We start from the raw sequence: 25490 nt of genomic DNA on the forward strand, positions 1-25490 counted from the left end.
AGTATGTGTACCGAGGGCCCCTCTATGTTATTCCATTACATTAAGTATGTGTACCGAGGGCCCCTCTATGTTACTCCATTACATTAAGTATGTGTACCGAGGGCCCCTCTATGTTATTCCATTACATTAAGTATGTGTACCGAGGGGCCCCTCTATGTTATTCCATTACATTAAGTATGTGTACCGAGGGCCCCTCTATGTTATTCCATTACATTAAGTATGTGTACCGAGGGCCCCTCTATGTTATTCCATTACATTAAGTATGTGTACCGAGGGCCCCTCTATGTTATTCCATTACATTAAGTATGTGTACCGAGGGCCCCTCTATGTTATTCCATTACATTAAGTATGTGTACCGATAGGGCCCCTCTATGTTATTCCATTACATTAAGTATGTGTACCGAGGGCCCCTCTATGTTATTCCATTACATTAAGTATGTGTACCGAGGGCCCCTCTATGTTATTCCATTACATTAAGTATGTGTACCGAGGGGCCCCTCTATGTTATTCCATTACATTAAGTATGTGTACCGAGGGCCCCTCTATGTTATTCCACTACATTAAGTATGTGTACCGAGGGCCCCTCTATGTTATTCCATTACATTAAGTATGTGTACCGAGGGCCCCTCTATGTTATTCCATTACATTAAGTATGTGTACCGAGGGCCCCTCTATGTTATTCCATTACATTAAGTATGTGTACCGAGGGCCCCTCTATGTTATTCCATTACATTAAGTATGTATACCGAGGGCCCCTCTATGTTATTCCATTACATTAAGTATGTGTACCGAGGGCCCCTCTATGTTATTCCATTACATTAAGTATGTGTACCGAGGGCCCCTCTATGTTATTCCATTACATTAAGTATGTGTACCGAGGGCCCCTCTGTTATTCCATTACATTAAGTATGTGTACCGAGGGCCCCTCTGTTATTCCACTACATTAAGTATGTGTACCGAGGGCCCCTCTATGTTATTCCATTACATTAAGTATGTGTACCGAGGGCCCCTCTATGTTATTCCATTACATTAAGTATGTGTACCGAGGGCCCCTCTATGTTATTCCATTACATTAAGTATGTGTACCGAGGGCCCCTCTATGTTATTCCATTACATTAAGTATGTGTACCGAGGGCCCCTCTATGTTATTCCATTACATTAAGTACGTGTACCGAGGGCCCCTCTATGTTATTCCATTACATTAAGTATGTGTACCGAGGGCCCCTCTATGTTATTCCATTACATTAAGTATGTGTACCGAGGGCCCCTCTATGTTATTCCATTACATTAAGTATGTGTACCGAGGGCCCCTCTATGTTATTCCATTACATTAAGTATGTGTACCGAGGGCCCCTCTATGTTATTCCATTACATTAAGTATGTGTACCGAGGGCCCCTCTATGTTATTCCATTACATTAAGTATGTGTACCGAGGGCCCCTCTATGTTATTCCATTACATTAAGTGTGTACCGAGGGCCCCTCTATGTTATTCCATTACATTAAGTATGTGTACCGAGGGCCCCTCTATGTTATTCCATTACATTAAGTATGTGTACCGAGGGCCCCTCTATGTTATTCCATTACATTAAGTATGTGTACCGAGGGCCCCTCTATGTTATTCCATTACATTAAGTATGTGTACCGAGGGCCCCTCTATGTTATTCCATTACATTAAGTATGTGTACAGAGGGCCCCTCTATGTTATTCCATTACATTAAGTATGTGTACCGAGGGCCCCTCTATGTTATTCCATTACATTAAGTATGTGTACCGATAGGGCCCCTCTATGTTATTCCATTACATTAAGTATGTGTACAGAGGGCCCCTCTATGTTATTCCATTACATTAAGTATGTGTACCGAGGGCCCCTCTATGTTATTCCATTACATTAAGTATGTGTACCGAGGGGCCCCTCTATGTTATTCCATTACATTAAGTATGTGTACCGAGGGCCCCTCTATGTTATTCCATTACATTAAGTATGTGTACCGAAGGCCCCTCTATGTTATTCCATTACATTAAGTATGTGTACCGAGGGCCCCTCTATGTTATTCCATTACATTAAGTATGTGTACCGAGGGGCCCCTCTATGTTATTCCATTACATTAAGTATGTGTACCGAGGGCCCCTCTATGTTATTCCATTACATTAAGTATGTGTACTGAGGGCCCCTCTATGTTATTCCATTACATTAAGTATGTGTACCGAGGGCCCCTCTATGTTATTCCATTACATTAAGTATGTACCGAGGGCCCCTCTATGTTATTCCATTACATTAAGTATGTGTACCGATAGGGCCCCTCTATGTTATTCCATTACATTAAGTATGTGTACCGAGGGCCCCTCTATGTTATTCCATTACATTAAGTATGTGTACCGAGGGCCCCTCTATGTTATTCCATTACATTAAGCATGTGTACCGAGGGCCCCTCTATGTTATTCCATTACATTAAGCATGTGTACCGAGGGCCCCTCTATGTTATTCCATTACATTAAGTATGTGTACCGAGGGCCCCTCTATGTTATTCCATTACATTAAGTATGTGTACCGAGGCCCAGGCCGTAGCGTAACGGTCTGGGCACCGGACTGGTGATCCAGTCGCGGTGTGCCGCGGGTTCGACTCCCGGACCCGACACGGCCTTTACCGCATGTCATCCCCCCATCTCTCTCCCGTTTCCTGTCAGCCTACTTTCTATCCCTTAAAAAATCAATAAAGGCGTAAGCCGCAAAAAAATATATTAAAAAAATAAATAAAAAAGTATGTGTACCGAGGGCCCCTCTATGTTATTCCATTACATTAAGTATGTGTACCGAGGGCCCCTCTATGTTATTCCATTACATTAAGTATGTGTACCGAGGGCCCCTCTATGTTATTCCATTACATTAAGCATGTGTACCGAGGGCCCCTCTATGTTATTCCATTACATTAAGTATGTGTACCGAGGGCCCCTCTATGTTATTCCATTACATTAAGTATGTGTACCGAGGGCCCCTCTATGTTATTCCATTACATTAAGTATGTGTACCGAGGGGCCCCTCTATGTTATTCCATTACATTAAGTATGTGTACAGAGGGCCCCTCTATGTTATTCCATTACATTAAGTATGTGTACCGAGGGGCCCCTCTATGTTATTCCATTACATTAAGTATGTGTACCGAGGGCCCCTCTATGTTATTCCATTACATTAAGTATGTGTACCGAGGGCCCCTCTATGTTATTCCATTACATTAAGTATGTGTACCGAGGGCCCCTCTATGTTATTCCATTACATTAAGTATGTGTACCGAGGGCCCCTCTATGTTATTCCATTACATTAAGTATGTGTACCGAGGGCCCCTCTATGTTATTCCATTACATACAGTATGTGTACCGAGGGCCCCTCTATGTTATTCCATTACATTAAGTATGTGTACCGAGGGCCCCTCTATGTTATTCCATTACATTAAGTATGTGTACCGAGGGGCCCCTCTATGTTATTCCATTACATTAAGTATGTGTACCGAGGGCCCCTCTATGTTATTCCATTACATTAAGTATGTGTACCGAGGGCCCCTCTATGTTATTCCATTACATTAAGTATGTGTACCGAGGGCCCCTCTATGTTATTCCATTACATTAAGTATGTGTACCGAGGGCCCCTCTATGTTATTCCATTACATTAAGTATGTGTACCAAGGGCCCCTCTATGTTATTCCATTACATTAAGTATGTGTACCGAGGGCCCCTCTATGTTATTCCATTACATTAAGTATGTGTACCGAGGGCCCCTCTATGTTATTCCATTACATTAAGTATGTGTACCGATAGGGCCCCTCTATGTTATTCCATTACATTAAGTATGTGTACCGAGGGCCCCTCTATGTTATTCCATTACATTAAGTATGTGTACCGAGGGGCCCCTCTATGTTATTCCATTACATTAAGCATGTGTACCGAGGGCCCCTCTATGTTATTCCATTACATTAAGTATGTGTACCGAGGGCCCCTCTATGTTATTCCATTACATTAAGTATGTGTACCGATAGGGCCCCTCTATGTTATTCCATTACATTAAGTATGTGTACCGAGGGCCCCTCTATGTTATTCCATTACATTAAGTATGTACCGAGGACCCCTCTATGTTATTCCATTACATTAAGTATGTGTACCGAGGGCCCCTCTATGTTATTCCATTACATTAAGTATGTGTACCGAGGGCCCCTCTATGTTATTCCATTACATTAAGTATGTGTACCGAGGGCCCCTCTATGTTATTCCATTACATTAAGTATGTGTACCGATAGGGCCCCTCTATGTTATTCCATTACATTAAGTATGTGTACAGAGGGCCCCTCTATGTTATTCCATTACATTAAGTATGTGTACCGAGGGCCCCTCTATGTTATTCCATTACATTAAGTATGTGTACCGATAGGGCCCCTCTATGTTATTCCATTACATTAAGTATGTGTACCGAGGGCCCCTCTATGTTATTCCATTACATTAAGTATGTGTACCGAGGGCCCCTCTATGTTATTCCATTACATTAAGTATGTGTACCGAGGGCCCCTCTATGTTATTCCATTACATTAAGTATGTGTACCGAGGGCCCCTCTATGTTATTCCATTACATTAAGTATGTGTACCGAGGGCCCCTCTATGTTATTTCATTACATTAAGTATGTGTACCGAGGGCCCCTCTATGTTATTCCATTACATTAAGTATGTGTACCGAGGGCCCCTCTATGTTATTCCATTACATTAAGTATGTGTACCGAGGGCCCCTCTATGTTATTCCATTACATTAAGTATGTGTACCGAGGGCCCCTCTATGTTATTCCATTACATTAAGTATGTGTACCGAGGGCCCCTCTATGTTATTCCATTACATTAAGCATGTGTACCGAGGGCCCCTCTATGTTATTCCATTACATTAAGCATGTGTACCGAGGGCCCCTCTATGTTATTCCATTACATTAAGTATGTGTACCGAGGGGCCCCTCTATGTTATTCCATTACATTAAGTATGTGTACCGATAGGGCCCCTCTATGTTATTCCATTACATTAAGTATGTGTACCGAGGGCCCCTCTATGTTATTCCATTACATTAAGTATGTGTACCGAGGGCCCCTCTATGTTATTCCATTACATTAAGTATGTGTACCGAGGGCCCCTCTATGTTATTCCATTACATTAAGTATGTGTACCGAGGGCCCCTCTATGTTATTCCATTACATTAAGTATGTGTACCGAGGGCCCCTCTATGTTATTCCATTACATTAAGTATGTGTACCGAGGCCCAGGCCGTAGCGTAACGGTCTGGGCACCGGACTGGTGATCCAGTCGCGGTGTGCCGCGGGTTCGACTCCCGGACCCGACACGGCCTTTACCGCATGTCATCCCCCCATCTCTCTCCCGTTTCCTGTCAGCCTACTTTCTATCCCTTAAAAAATCAATAAAGGCGTAAGCCGCAAAAAAATATATTAAAAAAATAAATAAAAAAGTATGTGTACCGAGGGCCCCTCTATGTTATTCCATTACATTAAGTATGTGTACCGAGGGCCCCTCTATGTTATTCCATTACATTAAGTATGTGTACCGAGGGCCCCTCTATGTTATTCCATTACATTAAGTATGTGTACCGAGGGCCCCTCTATGTTATTCCATTACATTAAGTATGTGTACCGAGGGCCCCTCTATGTTATTCCATTACATTAAGTATGTGTACCGAGGGCCCCTCTATGTTATTCCATTACATTAAGTATGTGTACCGAGGGCCCCTCTATGTTATTCCATTACATTAAGTATGTGTACCGAGGGCCCCTCTATGTTATTCCATTACATTAAGTATGTGTACCGAGGGCCCCTCTATGTTATTCCATTACATTAAGCATGTGTACCGAGGGCCCCTCTATGTTATTCCATTACATTAAGTATGTGTACCGAGGGCCCCTCTATGTTATTCCATTACATTAAGTATGTGTACCGAGGGCCCCTCTATGTTATTCCATTACATTAAGTATGTGTACCGAGGGGCCCCTCTATGTTATTCCATTACATTAAGTATGTGTACAGAGGGCCCCTCTATGTTATTCCATTACATTAAGTATGTGTACCGAGGGCCCCTCTATGTTATTCCATTACATTAAGTATGTGTACCGAGGGCCCCTCTATGTTATTCCATTACATTAAGTATGTGTACCGAGGGCCCCTCTATGTTATTCCATTACATTAAGTATGTGTACCGAGGGCCCCTCTATGTTATTCCATTACATTAAGTATGTGTACCGAGGGCCCCTCTATGTTATTCCATTACATTAAGTATGTGTACCGAGGGCCCCTCTATGTTATTCCATTACATTAAGTATGTACCGAGGGCCCCTCTATGTTATTCCATTACATTAAGTCTGTGTACAGAGACGTTTTATCCAGATGAAGGTGGCGTGCACGTCACGCACTCATGCAGGTGGTCATAATTAAAGTACCACCACTGCCTCGTTTTGAGCCGGGGAAAGCCCTGGCGCACACACGCACAGAAAACACAAACATACAGTACACACACGCACAGAAAACACAAACATACAGTACACACACGCACAGAACATAGACTACACACAAACATACAGTACACACACGCACAGAACATAGACTACACACAAACATACAGTACACACACGCACAGAAAACAGACTACACACAAACATACAGTACACACACGCACAGAAAACAGACTACACACAAACATACAGTACACACACGCACAGAAAACAGACTACACACAAACATACAGTACACACACGCACAGAAAACAGACTACACACAAACATACAGTACACACACGCACAGAAAACAGACTACACACAAACATACAGTACACACACGCACAGAAAACAGACTACACACAAACATACAGTACACACACGCACAGAAAACAGACTACACACAAACATACAGTACACACACGCACAGAAAACAGACTACACACAAACATACAGTACACACACGCACAGAAAACAGACTACACACAAACATACAGTACACACACGCACAGAAAACAGACTACACACAAACATACAGTACACACACGCACAGAAAACAGACTACACACAAACATACAGTACACACACACACAGAAAATAGACCACACACAAACATACAGTACATACATGCACAGAAAATAGACCACACACAAACATACAGTACATGCATGCACAGTGCGCACTGCCCCTAACACTTATGATGTACACACTCCCTCATACAGCCTCACAAATGAGGGCTCATGTACACACACACGTGCGCACACACACAAACACACACGTGTGCGCGCACACACACACACTTTTGCATTTGAATCCTGAAAAGTAACAGTTTGGGACATACGTATGAGGTTTCCCACCCCGCCAGAGACGATATGGAACTGGAAGGGGGGTCCAGACTTACGTCAGCGTTGATGTCGTTGAACTTGGTGATGAAGGCGTGCTTGACGACGTCCACAGTGACCTCCGAGGCTATCACCATGACGACGTCAGGGAACAGCACCCACAGGTGGTCTGGGATCAGAGCAAGCATTAATGACATCATCGCAAATCAAATGACCTCAACCACATTATGGCCAGAAGAATAAACTGCATTTGTCTCTCTCACACACACACACACACACACACACACACACAAACAATAGTAAACTAATAATAAGGGAAAATTTGCTAAATGTGTGGCAAATCTGCAAAGAAAATGCTTACCACTAGCTTTCTACACAGATTTGTTCACAAAGGTGTCTACTATAACATATAATTTTTTTCCGACCCAACTCCCTTGGGAAACTTTGTGACAGCTGCTGAAAGATGGGGTACCATTAACAACCAATATAAGGCAAAAATGTCCAAATCTTATTATACTTTAAGTAGCATGTGACATATCAAACTAAGGGGTTTTCATGATTCTGAATCCATGGCAAAGCATTACCGTTGCCTAAATATGCCCATAGCCGTCATCACAAATGTGATGAGGTCAACACATTTGGGTACATGGCCGAATTTAGCCCAAGGAGTATTTTTTTTTATTTTTTTATTTTTTTTAAGATATTTTTTTGCGGCTTACGCCTTTTATTGATTTTTGAAGGGACAGACAGTAGGCTGACAGGAAACGGGAGAGAGATGGGGGGATGACATGCAGTAAAGGCCGTGTCGGGTCCGGGAGTCGAACCCGCGGCACACTGCGACTGGATTACCAGTCCGGTGCCCAGACCGTTACGCTACGGCCTGGGCCGCCCAAGGAGTATTTTTGTGCAAAACTAATGCTTGGAATGGATTCAGCATCATGAAGACCCCCTAGTTTGACATTTAAAGCATCATGAAATGTTGGGAATTTTGCCTTATATTGGTTGTTAAACGGTACCCCAACTTTCAGCAGTTGTCACGAAGTTTCCCAAGGGAGTTGGGTCGGAACAAATGTATATGTTATAGTAGATACCTTTATGAAGAAAAGCTAGTGAAGAGAAAGCTCTATTATCACGATTATTTCTTTCCACAAACAAGGGCTTGAAACTAAATAATGATGACATTGGATCCACTGGGACACAGGTAGTATTTTTTATTTCCTGAAAAGTAAAGGTTCTCTTGTCCACTAGCCCCTTCCTAACATTTTAGTGTAGTTTCAATTTCTTGATGAAATTGTCAACATATTTAGTCTCAGTCATCATAGCTTTGTTTTCATTTAGTTTTCGTCAGTGGAACAAAGGTAGTCGACGGAACATATTTCGTCTCAGTATTGGTCGACAAAATCAACTGTGGGCCCCATGTAGCCCACAGCTTGAGAAGCACTGCGGTGAAGCATTGAGGTGAAGCATTGAGGTGAAGCATTGAGGTGAAGCACTGCGGTGAAGCATTGAGGTGCAGTGCAGTCAGAACTAGAAAAAGTGCCCTTCTGGGCACAGGTCTCCACCAGGAGGATAGGACTGTGTGAGATGTTTGGCAAAATGTTTAGGAGTAATATAAACATGTTTTTTTGTTTTAGTTTTTTGCAACAATTTTCTTCATTTTGTTGAGGAAATGCAGAGCCAGATCACTCATAGCATCTCTGAGGATAGAATTCTGGATGAGCAGGACATATGCAGCATTTTGAACGAAACGGGCCACTCCTGAAAACTTTGGAAGGCAATCTTAGCCAATCAGTGTAGAATCTGAGAAATCCAACAGACTCGTCTTGATCACATGACTACAGAGATCATGTGGACAGATTGCGTGAGATTTGGATTAAATCTGTGCTAACATAAGCAATGTGTTTTACAGAAATCGGCCTCATGGTGGAGCTATAACTGGCAGATGTGGAGGGATTCAGGGACAATGTTTTACCATGGCCTCTAGGGAGTGCGCATACATAAGTTGTATACAGTTCGATGCAGTTATAGCTAAAAACAGGAATTGGCCTGTTGCCACCATGAGGCTGATTTGGGGAAAAGAATTGTGGCATGTCGTCCTCGGCCTAGTGGAAATGTGCGTGTATAATTTCACGGAAATTGCACACAGTGTTTGTGATTTGTAGCATTTTTTCAAACGGACCAATCGTGTGAGCTTTGGAAGCCAATCTTAGCCAATCAGGATGGAAGATGGGAAATGGTGCCGCTCCGTGTTGATCACATGACTATGGAGATAGTGTATATCGAATTGTGTCATGTATGGATAAAATGTGTACGAGTAATCTACAGAAATGTGTTTTGCCTAAATCGGCCTCATGGTGGCGCTATAACAGACCGTTGAGGGATATTTGGGGCAGAGGTTCGTCGTTGGCATCCAGGGAGTGTGTGCAACGTTGGCATGGATCGGGCCAACAGTGCCGGAGATTAGCTGATAACGGACAGACGGACGGACACACACACACACGGACGGAGTGCAAAACATACTCTCTCCCCATGCCTTCGGCCTGGTGGAGACAATGAGGCTGCAGTGTGATGGTTACCTGGGTTCAGTCAGAATGAGGCTGCAGTGTGATTGGTTACCTGGGTTCAGTCAGAATGAGGCTGCAGTGTGATTGGTTACCTGGGTTCAGTCAGAATGAGGCTGCAGTGTGATTGGTTACCTGGGTTCCACGAGAACTGCTCCATGTTCCTGAGGCACACGATAAGCAGGAGGATGTAGTTGGTGAACCTCTCCTTTATGTCTGCACAAAACACAACACATCAATCCAGGATTAACCTACTTCTGGACGCACGCACGCATGCCCATACACACACACGCGCCCACACACACACACACACACGCGCACACGCACACTCACGATACTGAACTCATCTGCCTACATTTTCAACCCTGAGATCAAATGCCTGGACATAAATGGAGGCATCATTTGGAAATTCTGGGCCAACACCGATACAACATTTAGAATATTTGTCAAAAGGCAGATCTACAAGTTCACAACTTGTTCAACCGGGATGTGTTGTGAGCTTGTAGATCCTATGTTCTTGAAAATAGGTCTTGTGTGGTTAATGGCATAAAGAGTTGATTAGTTGTTTGCACTGCTCACCACTGTTGGACATCTGAAACAGGTTGTTCTTCTCAAACTTCTTGAACACACTCCCTTTGATCTCCACAAACTGCCAAAGAGGACAGACAGACATTAATGATGGCTTTCACATCCGTGTAAACACGGTCAAACACTGTCATGGGAGCGGAAAGGGAAGAGGACTGATATGCATCTTAATCTATTTTGGCCTGACCTCGAAATAAATAAATAAAATCTTCTAAATTCTCCAGTTTTCTGAAAAAAATATTTTCACGGTTTAAAAAAAATAGCAGACCTACAAGCTCGTAGCACGCCACTCGGTGGAGTGCTATGAGCTTGTAGATCTGCTATTTTTCAATAGCTAAATTATAACAATGTTAATTAAAACACCAAAAGGGGTTCCCGCCCAAAATGGGTTAAAAGCTATAGATAGCGTTCCAAAGTGTGATTTGGGGCCAACATCCTAATACTGTCCAATCTTTAGATAGGGAGGGGGTGAAATTATGACAGGCAGTTTCTGCTGTCAAAAAACACATTTGAATTCTGCTCTCAGGGCAGCCTAAATGCTATCCATATTGATTTGGGGCCCTAAGGATGAATACAAAATGAACATCAACGTTCTAATACTGTCAGATATTCTACCGTTAGACGGATGTTAGGTTCTTAGTTTACGTCCTAGAAGACTATTTCTATGCATTTGATGTATTACCTTGTGTTGTTATTGCGCACTGTGAATCGCTCTGGATTAAGAGCATCTGCTAAATGCCTAAATTGTCTATAATATAGGATTTATTCATTTTAAAGGGACAGCTTTGTTAAAAAAAAAACACTCGTCTCTTTTCATTTGCTGCTTTCTTTCGTTTCGGGGGCATTCGAACATGGGGCTAAATATGTATTTAAAATGTAATAGTTTTTTTAATACGTTTTATAGAGATTTCTTTATTATTAGTAGTATATCCGGTGATCTTTTGTGGCCAGATGTAATTTCTTGGGGTCTAGTAGGACTATAGCAAATAATAATAAAGAAATCGCTGTAAAATTTTGTAAAAACAAATACGTATTTAGCCCTATGTCCGAATGCCCCCACCCTCCTGTCAGAAATAGCTAAAACCGTTCAAACTAAGGAAAGCAGCAAATGAGAAAAATTTAACCCTCATCTTTTACTTTCTAAAACAACCTAAAACATGAACCTTGGTTGAAAAAAAACTAAAGTTGTCCTTTAATGAAAACAATGTTATTTTCTACTGTAAGAGGTGCAGTATGGTAATACAATGCAAGACTTATGCCAGTCTTTTAGAGACGGCGACCATCTCCAGATAAAACGTCAAAGTACACGAGAACGCACACATGAAAACGCTATAATGCGGTAACGTGCTGCCAAATAGACCAGTCACCCACGTACAAGAAGAAGAACCCCTTCACGCAACCCTATCGGGGTTTTGCTTCCAGAACACAACGTGGTTGTGGCCGTCGCTCGCTGCCTGCTTTCTACGGTGACACAGTCAGACAGGCTGTGAGGAAGCTCAGAGCATACAGGCAGAGCGCGCAGCGGGATGGTTATATATTTTATAATACATTAGGCTACATAAATGAAGGCTTGTTCAGGAACTTCATTATATCATATATGGCTCTGCATCAATGTAATAAACATATGCACTGTGAGCCAACGTGATCCATACGTTTTGCGGATTCACCGTTTTGCCTGTTTACACGGAGACGGGATAAAACGGCATTCTCAAAGATTTCCACTCTGGAAGGTGGTTTCACTTTGTTGCGTTTTCACCTCCTGAAAACACCGTTCTCGTCTAAAGGGACCACAGCAAACGATACTTTATTTTGCCGTTTTCTATGGACACCATTCTCGTGTAAAGACCACCTAAGACTATTATCAGAATTAGCTGTCAAAAGTAATGAAAGTGGGACATCGTCGCAATGACTCCTCTCCATTAGGAGAGGGAGATGACAACCCGTCGCGTGTGTGCAGAGATTAAAATAGGGTGCATTTTGCATCCCAAAACACAGTATATAGTTAAGGGACGCAATAAAACAACGACCTCTGCATCCACGGGATGCACTACTTTACTGTTTTTTTATTCTAGTTTATTTTGCTAGCTTTAGTTATAATAATCATTTCTTCTTCTGTTTTCTACATGAATATAACCCACGTTATAACCATATAAAATGAAATGGGAGTTAAATGTTGCAATTTGTAAAAAATGGAAAAAAATATGACTCCTAACGTTGTTGAAGTGGGACTCATAAAATGTCCCTGTGACTCATCTAAAAGACCATCCCTGCATCCCGGGACTCCTTACATCGAAATCCTATTTACATCACTGTGTGTGTGTGTGTGTGTGTGTGTGTGTGTGTGTGTGTGTGTGTGTGTGTGTGTGTGTGTGTGTGTGTGTGTGTGTGTGTGTGTGTGTGTGAGAGAGACTCACGTTGTTAGACATCATGATGGTGAGCAGAGACTTGTTATGGGAGTTGAAGGCTACATTGAGGGTGGTGGCCTGGACCATGATGAGAATGGCGTGAAGAACTGAAAGGAGACGCTCAGGAAAACACACCTCAACAAAGTCACATGGTGCGTGTGCGCATATACAGCACACACCGCAAAACCCTGAGTGCTCATTTACTTAAAACCCTATACAGGTGTATCCGGGAGAGTCACCGGGAGATCTAGATTAGGCCCCCTCCTGTTTTTTTTTCCTACTGATGTGACTTTCACATTTGGGGCATTTAGTTGGTGATCTACCATAAGCCTGATTTAATTTCGCACTGGTGTCACAAGATGAAAATATTACTTAGGAGAGTGACATGTTACTTATTGAGAGTAATATGTTACTTATTAGTTATTACTCCTTAGAAAAAGTAATAATATTACATTACTTATTACTTGGAATCAAGACTAACACACATACACACACACACACACACACACACACACACACACACACACACACACACACACACAGTATGGATACAGACGTAGAGAACAGCCATGAGGAAGTGAGGGATGACTCCTATGTGAGCTCTCTTCTTCTCTTTGGGCTCCGTGGCCGTCCAGTACAGAGCGTCCAGGATGTCCTGACCAAACGACGAGAAGAGACGGTCCGCCACCTAGTGGACGGGAGGCAGAAGATATTTACAAAGGTTTTTTTGCAACACTGTTGTACATAAAAATATGTCGTGCCTCTTAGGCCCTAAAATAGGTTCAGATCAATCGTTTTTTTTATATATATATATAAGAAATCATTGATATATTTACAAAATAATCATGAATAATCTTGATTAATCAATTAATTGAAAAAGTAATGAATAGAATAATCGCTAAAAACATATTTGCAGCCAAAACTAGAGGCGTTCCGATCAGGTTTTTTGGGACCGATGGGACTGATTGTTGTTCTCATGATCGGCAGGGAGAATGTTTAGGCCTGTAACAAAGATGCAAAACGTATGATTGACTCTTATATTTATATCACTTAAATGGTACAATTTAAAGATCGTTTCTCCAGATCGGGTATTTTTTTTTTAAATTAAAGCAGATCTACAAGCTCATGAACTTTGCTATTTTTTTTAAATCGTCCTTGACATGAAATATTGAGAACCACTGACATAAAGAAAGAAAATAGTTTTTTTTTTTTTTGACGTGCGCGTACCTCCAACATGTTGTATATGATATACAGCTTGATGACAGACTGCCCTCTGATGAGGTGGTACATCATGGAGTAGTCTACATATCCCATCATGGTGTAGCACAGGACCATGATTAACCCTTTCAACACGTCACACACCTGGGCCGGCTGCAGCAGCCGCGAACCACTGGATGGACGGACACACACACACACACACACACACACACACACACACACACACACACACACACACAGTTAACAGAGTTACGCAGATTACTTGTTATTCCTGCTCGTTAAAAGGTGAGTTAATCCATTCTAATTGCAGCTTATCAGTCTGACTCGACCTGGATTCAACAGAGTTCTGCTCCCCTCTGGAGGTCCATGGTGGTATTACACAGGCCGTTGGGCCCATTTCCACATGCAACTGTACAGTATGTGTCTGTAATATGTGTAACCATGTAATGCCAATAACTAGGTCTGGGACTGATTTGAATGACAATTATTCTTCCCCCCCCCCCCCCCCACTGTATCAATAATGTATAATAATAATGTAAACCGGCCCAACCATCTGTGAATGTGGAGAAGAGGACCATACGATGCAGCACTGCCTTGTCTGCCCTCTACTACCCAAACCTTGCAGCTTAAAAGATCTCACAGAGTTCAACAATAATGCAAAAGACTGTGTAAAGATATGGGAAACTAACCACATGCTTCAAAGACACGAAAAGAAGAAGAACTGACTGTGAACCAGGGACCACCACCCTGACTAAGAATCAACCTGGGGACCACTGTTGTGTTGGGAGGGGATATGGGCTAACATTAGTGCATCCCATGTCTAAATTGTCTATACATACCACTGTTTCTCAACCGATGGTCCACGGACTACTAGTGGTCCGCTACAAGCTTGTATATCTGCTATTTTTTTTAAATCGCGTGCAGTGATGACATTAGATGTTCATGCCGGCACCTCCAATGGCATCCTCCCGAGTCCCAACGACCTGACCATCTAAGCGGCATGCTACACACTTGTGTGTAGTGATGCCCTTTAGATGTTCTCATCGGCGCCCCACATGTCATTCGTGCCCCTGTTGTCTAAGCTGCACGCTACACACTTAGTGTAGTGATGCCCTTTAGATGTTCATGCTGGCATCCCCCGCCCCACCCCATCCAAGCCGCGGCTTTGCGTGTGGCGATGATCTAAGATGACCATGCTGGCACCACTAATGGCATCCCCCGCCCCACGCCAATCAAGCCGCACGGTGTGGCTTTGCGTGTGGCGTTGACCTTAGATGACCATGCTGGCTCCCCTAACGTCTTTCCATGCCGTGGCCGTTTATGCCGCAAGTTCCATGCGTGACGCGTCCATAAACGACCATACTCCACGTCTATTCAATAAACAACCCTAAGAGGTCCTTTTGTCTGATGCTTGGTCTGTCCTAGTGAATAGAGCTTTAATGGGTGTGTGTGTGTGTGTGTGTGTGTGTGTGTGTGTGTGTGTGTGTGTGTGTGTGTGTGTGTGTGTGTGTTACCTGAGGCCGCAGCAGGGCAAGGTGAGGAGGCGGAGCAGAGCCAGTAGTACCCTGAGGGGCAGCAGAGTGAACACATACAGGAAGGCATCCAGACACAGGAAGAAGCCAAACGTCATCAACTACACACACACACACACACACACACACACACACACACACACACACAACAGCATGTTCAAGTGGTAACGGCAGTCTGCATGTCAGAACTTGAATTGTTATGTCAGTGCATCGTAACTGAAAACTATTAATATTACGTAACCAGGCATAGTTATACCTACCTTTCTCTCAAAGCATATTCTAAAATATTGTGTGTGTGTGTGTGTGTGCGCGCGCGCATGTGCAATGCATGTATTCCTTACCTTCTCCAGCTCTTTGGGGATGCGGAGGCAGGTGTAGACCCTCTCTCTGCGCTCTGTGTATTTGGCCTCGTTGTGCTCCAGGAAGTATCCCCTGGTGAGCTCCTGGCTGATGAACCTCACCAGAGACAGGTCTGTGGATCACACAGGCACGCCGACAGCTCAGCACCAGGCCGGTCATAATCGTCAAAATCATTTCAAATTTAACTTAATGGAAATGTTCATATATCTTCAAAACATTTCCGAAATGTTAAACAAAATAGACAATTTACAATCTGTAAAATGGGTCGCATATTTTGAGCTTGCAGATCTGCTATTTAAATAGCAGATATGTGTTATTTGTCATATCGGTCCTGTGCAACTTTTTATTTTACGAAGCCTAAAAGCCAAACAGAAATATAAATTGTATTCAAAATGTTCCAATTATGATCAACGACGAGAAACACAATTCAATCGTTGCGGTTAATCGCAATTTACCGGTATTTGTGTGACAATTAATCGTCATGTAAGATTTGACAATCGTGACAGCCCGGCAGCACTGATGAAGCTCACCAGACTAGAGACGGGTCTGGACACTTCAATAACCAACAGCTCCTCACCGAGTCATTTATGCCTGCTTTACAGTAGCCTATATTTGGTTGTGGAACGTGTCACACACCGAAAATAGCAGATCTACGAGCCCACAATGCAACTTTTCAGTTGCCGCTTGCCAACCGGGAGCACGGTGTGGTCTGAAATGGCCGTGGACCAAGTGTACGCAGCTACGGCTAAAAGGTGAGGTGAGGGAGTCTCAGGCGTTTTGTACACGGCCACATAGAGGGGAAAAATGCAGCGGCACAAATGGTAACATTGGAGGTTTCGTGTGCTGACATCATCATCTAGGTGTGAGAATATTTTCGGCAGGAATCAGACCTTTCACAAGGAACCTTATTGAAGGAAGATGCACTATATGACGCTCATGGGCGGCAAACCTTGCACCGGAAGTTCGATGAAATACATGGCAGTGAACAAACAAACACAATTTCTGAAAAGATTGCGACCTTTGTCATACAATAGGTTCAGGAATATAAAAGAAGACATATCACAGGTTGTTTTCGAATCACTCGTTTTTCGGTGTGCACAGTACATCATTTTATTGAGGCATCTAAACAGTGGCAGGTATAGTTTCTGTCTCGGAGGTATCGCGAGATTTGGTTGCCAGACAGCAAATAGTGGACAGTCTTGCCATACATTTCGATACCTCTATAAAAAAAATAAAGTGTACACATCGAAAAGCAACACAGCCAAAAACAATGCGTTATATGTCTTCTTTTATTTTCCTGTGCCGAGTATTCTATAAAAAGGTCTCAATCGTTCAGAAATACTAGCGTTCGTTCATAAGCTGTCCAGCCGACTCTCATAGACTCCAATGTTATTTCACCAAACTTCCGTTGTGAGTCTGCCAGCCAGAGTGACGAATCTGACGGCTGGAATTGCTGGATAGAGAAAATGACGGTGTCCCTTCCTTGACCTTTCAAGTAGTGGCGGGTCTTGATTCAACGAATTAATCAGGCTGGCTGTCAACTGCAGTCTGTCGAGTTCAGGGCAATCAGAGCGTACTAGACTTCAAGTTCACAAAGGAGGCAAGAGCGTGGGAAAGAAGTATTACAACAGAAATAAAAAAACGGATGTGGGTCTTTTAGCAGTGGCCTTTTCAAAACATCCAGTTGTTGATATATTAGGCTGGAATCTGGATGCATTACGTTGCTGTCAGGCAGAAACGTCCTATAGTCCACTCCATAATTCTAACTTTTTTGTGTTTTTCTGTAAATGAATGCCCTACTTGTCTTGATCACACGACAGCGTCTTAAGAAATCATCACGAGTAGAAGATCCACAAGCTTCAGTGCACTCTTTCTGAGAGATAGAGCTTTTCGAAGGCATCACTTTCGATGTGACATAACATAGCGCTTTTATTTGTGTAAAGCAGTGCGCCATCATTTTGTTGTAGTATTGCGCCAGGAGAGAGGGGACAGAGGTAGACTAAGAGCAAAAAGAGAGAGATAGAAAACAGGTTCAATAAAACAAATACAGATAATAAGATAACGTCTGTGCCTTTAGCCTGAAATAACCCCAAGGATGTGGACAATGATTTATGTGTGTATACACACACACACACACACGTCCACAATTGGGTTGGATAGTACAAAAATAATGGTAGCATACATTCCTACAGATTCCCTAAATTCCAGAAGTTACCTTAAGATTCCCAAAGTTACTTCCAGATTGCCCAAAGCTCCCCCCAAAAGTTGCTATAGCTGGGACTCAGTTTGGGACTAATTTAAATCCCATAGGAAGCACACTCACAACTTTCATAAAGTTGAATGTAAACTGTGGTGGCGGGCACAGCAATAACGTGCTTGTGTAACTCCAGTTACAGGCCAAGCACAGACGCGCAGCACAGACACCGGGCAGAGAACATAGCGTACAAAACACATTCAGTTTTTTGCATGCTCGACTCACTCACACACTACACACACACACATGTACATGAAGTGTATGTGTGTAGTGTGGGCACAGTCTGCAGCACACGCGCAATGCACATTTGCACACACGCACATCAAGTCACACATGTAACGTTCAATCAGTGATCCGACATGATCGTACATACAGTCTGTTCCACCTTATAGCAGGCTCGCAGCCAACACATTTCACTCATCAAGCAGCTGCAGAACTGCTGCAGTCAGTGTGTCAGCATTGCAACAAAACTTGCAACCCCAAAGATTGAAGTTCAATCATGCAATCAAACTAATCTAACCACCAGCCAGTGCCGATCACGGTCGGGCTTCCTATATCGGTTACATGCACATGAAAGGGAATTGAGACACCCCCCGTTTAATATAGCTGGCTACTATTACAGACAGTTCAAGCAAAGCACTGTATGTTACGGAGACCGTGCTACATACTGTAGCTTGGCAGCTATATGCGAGCATCCTGGGCTGGCTGCAACGTGAAGGTTGTGTGCACTATTCTGCATGCATGGAAATGCAATGCATGGTGCATCATGAGTGTTCCAGATGACACCACTGCACACTGACACACTGTGCGGTGTACTGTGAAGCTGAGCCAACAAAAACAAAACAAAACAAACGCCTGGCCGGCCAGAGCGGCTAAAACACGTGTTGCACCGAACACGGTGGCCAGGGGAATTGTGTGACCGCCCCGGCGGCCGGCCCCCAGACTCGAGTTGGCTATTTTATAATTCCACGTTATTATTTCACTCATTATGACTTCGGGTTGTTGTTTCGAGGATTGATTGATGCAGTTACAGTCGGGTCACATAATCTGGTGGTGACACACATTATGGAAAAAAGTTTTCCCCTAAAATAGGTCCGGGTTTTTACACAAGTGGTCACACTGGTCAGTGACGTCAGACAGAGTCTCTTAAAGCTTTGCTATGGAATGGATGCCTTTTGTAAGGAATAATAAAATGATTCCCCGCGTTAATCAGAAGAAGTAGCACGAAGACAATTTGACTATACAATACCATTTCGTTTATAACACGATACATTTTGTAAAACAAAATCTCGAATTGTATTAAAACCACGACACGGTCACCGTATACGATAGGCCACGGGTTCCGGCGTACCACTCGTACTGATCGAGGGGTTAGCTCTCACCAGAGAGGTAGCGTTTCTTGCCCTTTCTGTTGCCGTTCTTGTCGCTGAAGCTCAACGTCTCCTTCATGCCGCCGCTCTCCTTGCTCCTCTCCGGTTTGGCAGCCCTCCTCGGCCTCTCCTTGCCCTCCTTCTCCGTGTCTTTCTCTTCTACTCCTCCTGCTAAACCATCCGACACAGAGTCCGCCATCTTCACCAGAGAGTCTCTCCACTCCACCTACTCTCTCTCAGCTGGGCTGACAGCAGGTGCGTCACCGTCCGACGTCACCGGTTTCACGGCGCTGCCAGCAGAGGGCGCGATACAATACTTCCTTTTACAAATTATAATAGAGCAGTGGTTCTCAAATCTCAACCAGACCAGTGGTCCGGGGACCACCTGTGGTTCTTGTCCTTGAGGGGGTTCCGGGTGGTCCCCAGTTAAATGATGGAGAGTTATGGTGACCAAATGGACCCTTGCAGACTCCTGAGAGCGTAAAATGACATCAAATGGATTTGGTTTCATTTCACGCTCAAGAGTTCAATTTATTGTTAAACATCTGCATTACTTAATTTAAAAGAAGTCTACACAATTAGAGAATATAGAAAAATTGTTATTTTGATCATTATGTTTTCCTATCCTATCCTATCACAACATCAATGTGGCATGTGGACAAAATCTTATCCAACAACAAAATATTTTTGGGGATCTGAGAGGCCAAATGTCATCAAATGGTGGTCCGTGGCTCAAATGGTATACAGCTCGGTGAGCTAAGGGTGGCATCACTGCTTTTTGCAGATGATGTGGTCCTGATGGCACCATCGGTCCAAGACCTTCAGCTCTCATTGGACCGGTTCGCAGCCGATTGTAAGGCGGCTGGGATGAGGATCAGTGTCTCCAAATCTGAAGCCATGCTTCTCAGCAGGAAACCGGTGGATTGTGCAGTCTGGGTATAGGGAATGAGGCATCACCCCAGGTGAAGGAGTTCAAGTATCTCTGGGTCTTGTTCACGAGTGAGGGGAGGACGGAGAAGGGGATCAGCCGGAGAATCGGAGCGGCAGGTGGTGGTATTGCAGTCGCTGTACCGCACTGTTGTGACGAAAAGAGAGTTGAGCCAGAAGACAAAGCTCTCTTTCTACCGAGCAATCTTCGTTCCTACTCTCACCTATGGGCATGACTCATGAAGTGTGGGTCATGACCGAAAGAATAAGGTTGCGAATACAAGCGGCCGAAATGAGTTTTCTTCGACGGGTGGCTGGCATCTCCCTTAAAGGGTCAGAAGTTCAGTCACGCAAGAGAGACTCGGAGTAGAGTCGCTGCTCCTTCGCGTGGAAAAGAGCCAGCTTACAGTAGGTGGTTCGGGCATCTGGTTAAGATGCCTCTCGGGCGTCTCCCTAGGGAGGTCCTCGAGGCACGTCCCACTGGGATGAGACCCCGGGGCAGACCAAGGCGCAGTTGGAGGAAACACATCGACTCACTGGCCTTGGCCAAGTCACTAATGTTGCTCTGGAGAGGGAAGTCTGGAACACTGGTGGAGCTGTTGCCCCTGCGACCCGACTACGGATAAGCGGTTGAAGATGGATGGATGGATGGACATGAAAAAGGTTGAAAACCACTGAATTAGATAAGAACAGTATACTGGTTTCAAAGTAGGGTCCGCAACCTCGCTCCTTCTGGAAAAATCATTAGGCCTAGGCCTACAAGAAAATTACGTTTAAAATTCAATATTTTAATTTCAATTCAAATTCTGTACGATTCATAAGATTGTTGGCATCCATATTTTTGATGTAATTTTTGGTCAAACGTTTCCAAAATGTAAAAAAATAGCGAAAGGTAGGGTATATATTAGGTTATAATAGCTCATCCGATGAGCCTCATCAGAAGCACTGAAGTGAATATAGATACCGGTAGACTGATTTGGCTCATTTACCAGTGTAAGAGCACTGCAGTGAAGACAACAAGCAGTTCAATACTTCAAAAAGATCTATTCAATGAAACCTTCACCCAGGAGGACATAGTAGGAAAAGAAGGAGGACACGAAATAATTATTTTGATGAGAGGATGCAATTAATAGCCTACATATTTGTTTCGTTTCATTGAAGCCTGACTATTGGGCTACTTTATTTTATAGGCCTACAGCTCGAGCTGACCTTTTGTGTTTTGTCAGTGGTGGCGCCGCACAGCACTGGTGGGTGTAATTTATTACTGTTGTAAAGCTGCCATTTGGCATGCCAACCTACAGTAGCCTATTGAGAGAAGCATAATAAAAGTGCCAGTGTCTGAAAGGCCAGGTCACAAACAGGCTCATTACACCCGTTGATTAAAGACGAGGGAGGGGAGGAGGAGGAGGAGGTGACTGACAGGATAGGATGAGGAGGAGGAGGGACTGGGAGCATGCAAGTGACTCGGGAGGAGCGCATGGATAGGGTTTCTTCTCTCTGGTAAGGGATCTGTGTGAGTGTGTGTGACCCTGACCCGCCATACGATAAGGTTCGTCGCACGTCGCCAACACGCGCACATCCAGGGGGTCGAGGAGAAGAAAGCAGCTTCTTTATTTCACAATGTTTTGTTTACGCACGTCAACAATACGCGGCGTGTGTCGGTTGTACTACTCTCCGGAAGAATGCGCGTAAAACGCGCACCGCGGCTCTGCCGGCTCACCTCCGCTCTCCGCCGCCGCTGCTACAACACAGCCGGGGTCCGGGTCGGGTTACCGCCCGGAGCCATGGGCCTGCACGGCCCGGGGAGGCTGTAAGATGCCTAGCTTGTGGAAACGGATCGCCTTTTCGGTGGCCTCGGCGCTGTGCATCGGCTCCGTGGTGCTGCTGGTCGTGGCTCTCTCCACCGAGCGCTGGGTCACCGGGCGCATCCTGTGCAAGACCGGGGTCGTGATCGTCAACGCGACCAGCACGGAGCTGGATCAGTTCAGAGGGCACATCTACTACGGCTTGTTTCAGGGAGGGAAGACCAAGAACTGCGGGCTGGGGAACCGACGCAACAAAATCTACAGTAAGATGATATGCCTGCCATCTATATCTACCTGCTGCTGATGCTAGCTGCCTTTCTCTATTCTCTCAGTCAATAAGAAACATACAAGATTAGGCTATTGTAATGGGTCACATTCATTTCTGTTGACCTCAATCTTGACTGATCTGCATAACTCTCTCTCTCTCTCTCTCTCTCTCTCTCTCATTCACTGTCTCTCTGCTGTTGTGAACTTGTGACCTGCAGTAGCCTACTATAGGGGCCCAAACCAAACACATCAGTTATGGCCTAATTTATAAATTGTCTGTGTCTGTTCAGTTTTTCCCAAGCTCGTCCGGACATTGGGGGGGAACTGCGGTGGTCTTCATGCGTTGGTGATTCTCTTCCTGTTCGCTGCCATTGGTTTCGCTGTGGTCAGCCTGTCCTTCTGCATCTACAACGTCCGCAACCCCTACCCCTACCAGAGCATCAAAGGGCACAAGGGACTTTATCTCTGGAACTTTATTGCAGGTGTGTGGCGAAAACACACACACACACACACACACACACACACACACACACACACACAGGTAGGCGTACTTATTGTGGGTAAGGCAACAATGTTCGGAATTTGGCACTCAGGAATATGTAAAATTGACAGATCGGTCTTGATCACATGACTATAGAGATAATGTGTAGCGGTGTGTGTGATGTTTGGGCATGTGTTTAGCAAAAATCAGCCTCCCTCCTGGTGGCACTATTACACAGGCCCATGTTACACACACACACACACACATACACACACACACACACACACACACACACACACACAGTGATGCAGAGCGACTGAGATGGATTTTCGAACAGAAGATATTTGCATTAGCAGAATATATAGAGAAAGCTTGGGACATATGGACAAAGAAAACTTATATGTGATGCATTTTATTTTATTTGTATGTTTTTGCTTATTTCTGTTCTGTTTTTGTTTTGATCAAATACTTGGTGTAACTTCTGTGTGGGAAGTGAACGTGATATTGTTTATTTATGTTGTTGGTGTCTTATAATCCCGTAAGGGATGGGTTTTAGCGACAAGACGAAAATAAAAATTAATTCATTCACACACACACACACACACACACACACACACACACACACACACACACACACACACACACACACACACACACACACACACACACACACACACACACACAGGGTGCAAAACACTGCCACGCCTTCGGCCTGGCGGAAACAATTAACCACCGGGGTGGAATATTCACCAATAATAGCAGATCTAGGAGTTCAAACGTGTCACAATGTGAAGTGTTGTGAGTTGGTAGATTGGCTATTTTTGGCAAAGCGATTTAGGGCAAAAGACTGTACCAAGTAGGCTACAACGCAACAAGTTTTAACCTGCCACGCATGTCGGGAGTCACGGGTGAGTTTTAACCCGGCCATGGGTTAGTTTTAACCTGCCATGTAGCCGGGAGTCACGGGTGAGTTTTAACCCGGCCATGGGTTAGTTTTAACCTGCCATGCAGTCGGGAGACACGGGTGAGTTTTAACCCGGCCATGGGTTAGTTTTAACCTGCCATGTAGCCGGGAGTCACGGGTGAGTTTTAACCCGGCCATGGGTTAGTTTTAACCTGCCATGTAGCCGGGAGTCACGGGTGAGTTTTAACCCGGCCATGGGTTAGTTTTAACCTGCCATGCAGTCGGGAGACACGGGTGAGTTTTAACCCGGCCACGGGTTAGTTTTAACCTGCCACACATGTCGGGACTCGGGAGCAATGGTGTTGTCGGACTAATGCCTGTCGGACTGTTAGTATGTCTAACCAACGTATGCACCCTGTCTCTCCACCCAGCTCTGTTCGGGACCCTGGGCGTTCTGTGTTTCCTGTCGTCCGTGAGGAGCCACCATCTGACGGAGGCCGTGGCCAATCACAGGGAGAGCCTCTTCGTGCTGGTTGTCCTGGAGGACAACGTGGACTGGTCCTTCTGGCTGGGCGTGGCCAGCATCTGGACGCACGTGGCCGTGTGCGGCGTGGTGGCGATGAGCCGCATTAAACTCCCCGAACAGGAGATCAAAGTCCCAGAGGAGCCCACCATCTCTGCCCTGGACCTCCTCTACTGACGGATGATGTCCAAACCAGAGTCAAGCACAGTCAAGCACTCACAAATTGATATGCATCTGGCCGTGGACCCCCATTTGAAAAGATGTTGTGCCAGAGACAGAGATATGAGGATATTTGCAAACATTGCAGATTTTATGAAAGAATGTTCATTGCTGGGGATTACTCTGCAGACACGTGTCCACAATGACTCCATGCAGGCTAAATCCAGACCAATGCCATATTTATACGGCCGACCACGATTCTGGAGCGATTTTACTGATGTATATTTATTGACTGATATTTTCAATTTGATTAGAAAATAAATAAATATATAATACATTTGAAAATAATGTAAATATAATATAAACATGATTTATTTATTTTTTAATTTTGGAATGAAATGTAAATGATCAGACATGTCTTAATGGGCTATATGCAGCCAACACTTCCGCGTTCAGTTTGGACTGCCGGAATGCTTCCGGTCAGCAGCCACTCATTCACTGTGAACGTAGTCGTGATTTTGTAGGAATAAAGTTCCGTTCTTTAAACCACAATATTTCATTTGATAATGTGATGGCATAGTTTTTCATAGTTTGTATTACTTGTGTTGATGACATGAGTTAGAAACGTCTTAAATCTCCCGTTAAAAACGGGAGTTCTTCATGGAGTTCTTCCAGTTGTTACCGGTGTTGCCATGTCCGCTTGTTATAAACGACTTTGGTCTTGTTTTTCAGTAAAGTTGCTTGGAAATACTGACATAGTTGCAGGTTGCCTTT

The 25490-nt window shown here is 44.1% G+C and overlaps 2 protein-coding genes across 3 annotated transcripts in view; one reads left to right on the forward strand and one right to left on the reverse strand.

The window, feature by feature from the left end:
• Positions 1-19859, reverse strand: part of tapt1b (transmembrane anterior posterior transformation 1b) — a 37311-nt gene extending 17452 nt beyond the window's left edge. For both annotated transcript variants that reach the window (XR_014569221.1, XM_083764891.1), the window contains exons 1-9: positions 19663-19859; positions 16008-16138; positions 15649-15767; positions 14144-14306; positions 13469-13604; positions 12926-13023; positions 10506-10575; positions 10062-10142; positions 7425-7534 (exon numbers count right to left, since the gene is read on the reverse strand). Coding sequence is in view for 1 of the 2 variants with exons in the window: in XM_083764891.1 (XP_083621017.1) it covers positions 7425-7534; positions 10062-10142; positions 10506-10575; positions 12926-13023; positions 13469-13604; positions 14144-14306; positions 15649-15767; positions 16008-16138; positions 19663-19849 (1095 nt within the window). In the remaining variant the exon portion in view is untranslated. The remainder of the gene's footprint in view (positions 1-7424; positions 7535-10061; positions 10143-10505; positions 10576-12925; positions 13024-13468; positions 13605-14143; positions 14307-15648; positions 15768-16007; positions 16139-19662) is intronic.
• A 2243-nt stretch (positions 19860-22102) lies between these two features.
• Positions 22103-24757, forward strand: clrn2 (clarin 2). The gene is made up of 3 exons (XM_083765962.1): positions 22103-22645; positions 22940-23131; positions 24466-24757. Exons 1-3 carry the CDS (start codon positions 22393-22395, stop codon positions 24732-24734), a joined length of 714 nt encoding a protein of 237 aa, XP_083622088.1. The 5' UTR covers positions 22103-22392; the 3' UTR covers positions 24735-24757.
• Positions 24758-25490: the final 733 nt, after the last annotated feature.

Source organism: Protomyctophum parallelum (genome assembly GCF_964188405.1).
Source record: "Protomyctophum parallelum genome assembly, chromosome: 5".
Classification (NCBI taxonomy): Eukaryota; Metazoa; Chordata; class Actinopteri; order Myctophiformes; family Myctophidae; genus Protomyctophum; species Protomyctophum parallelum.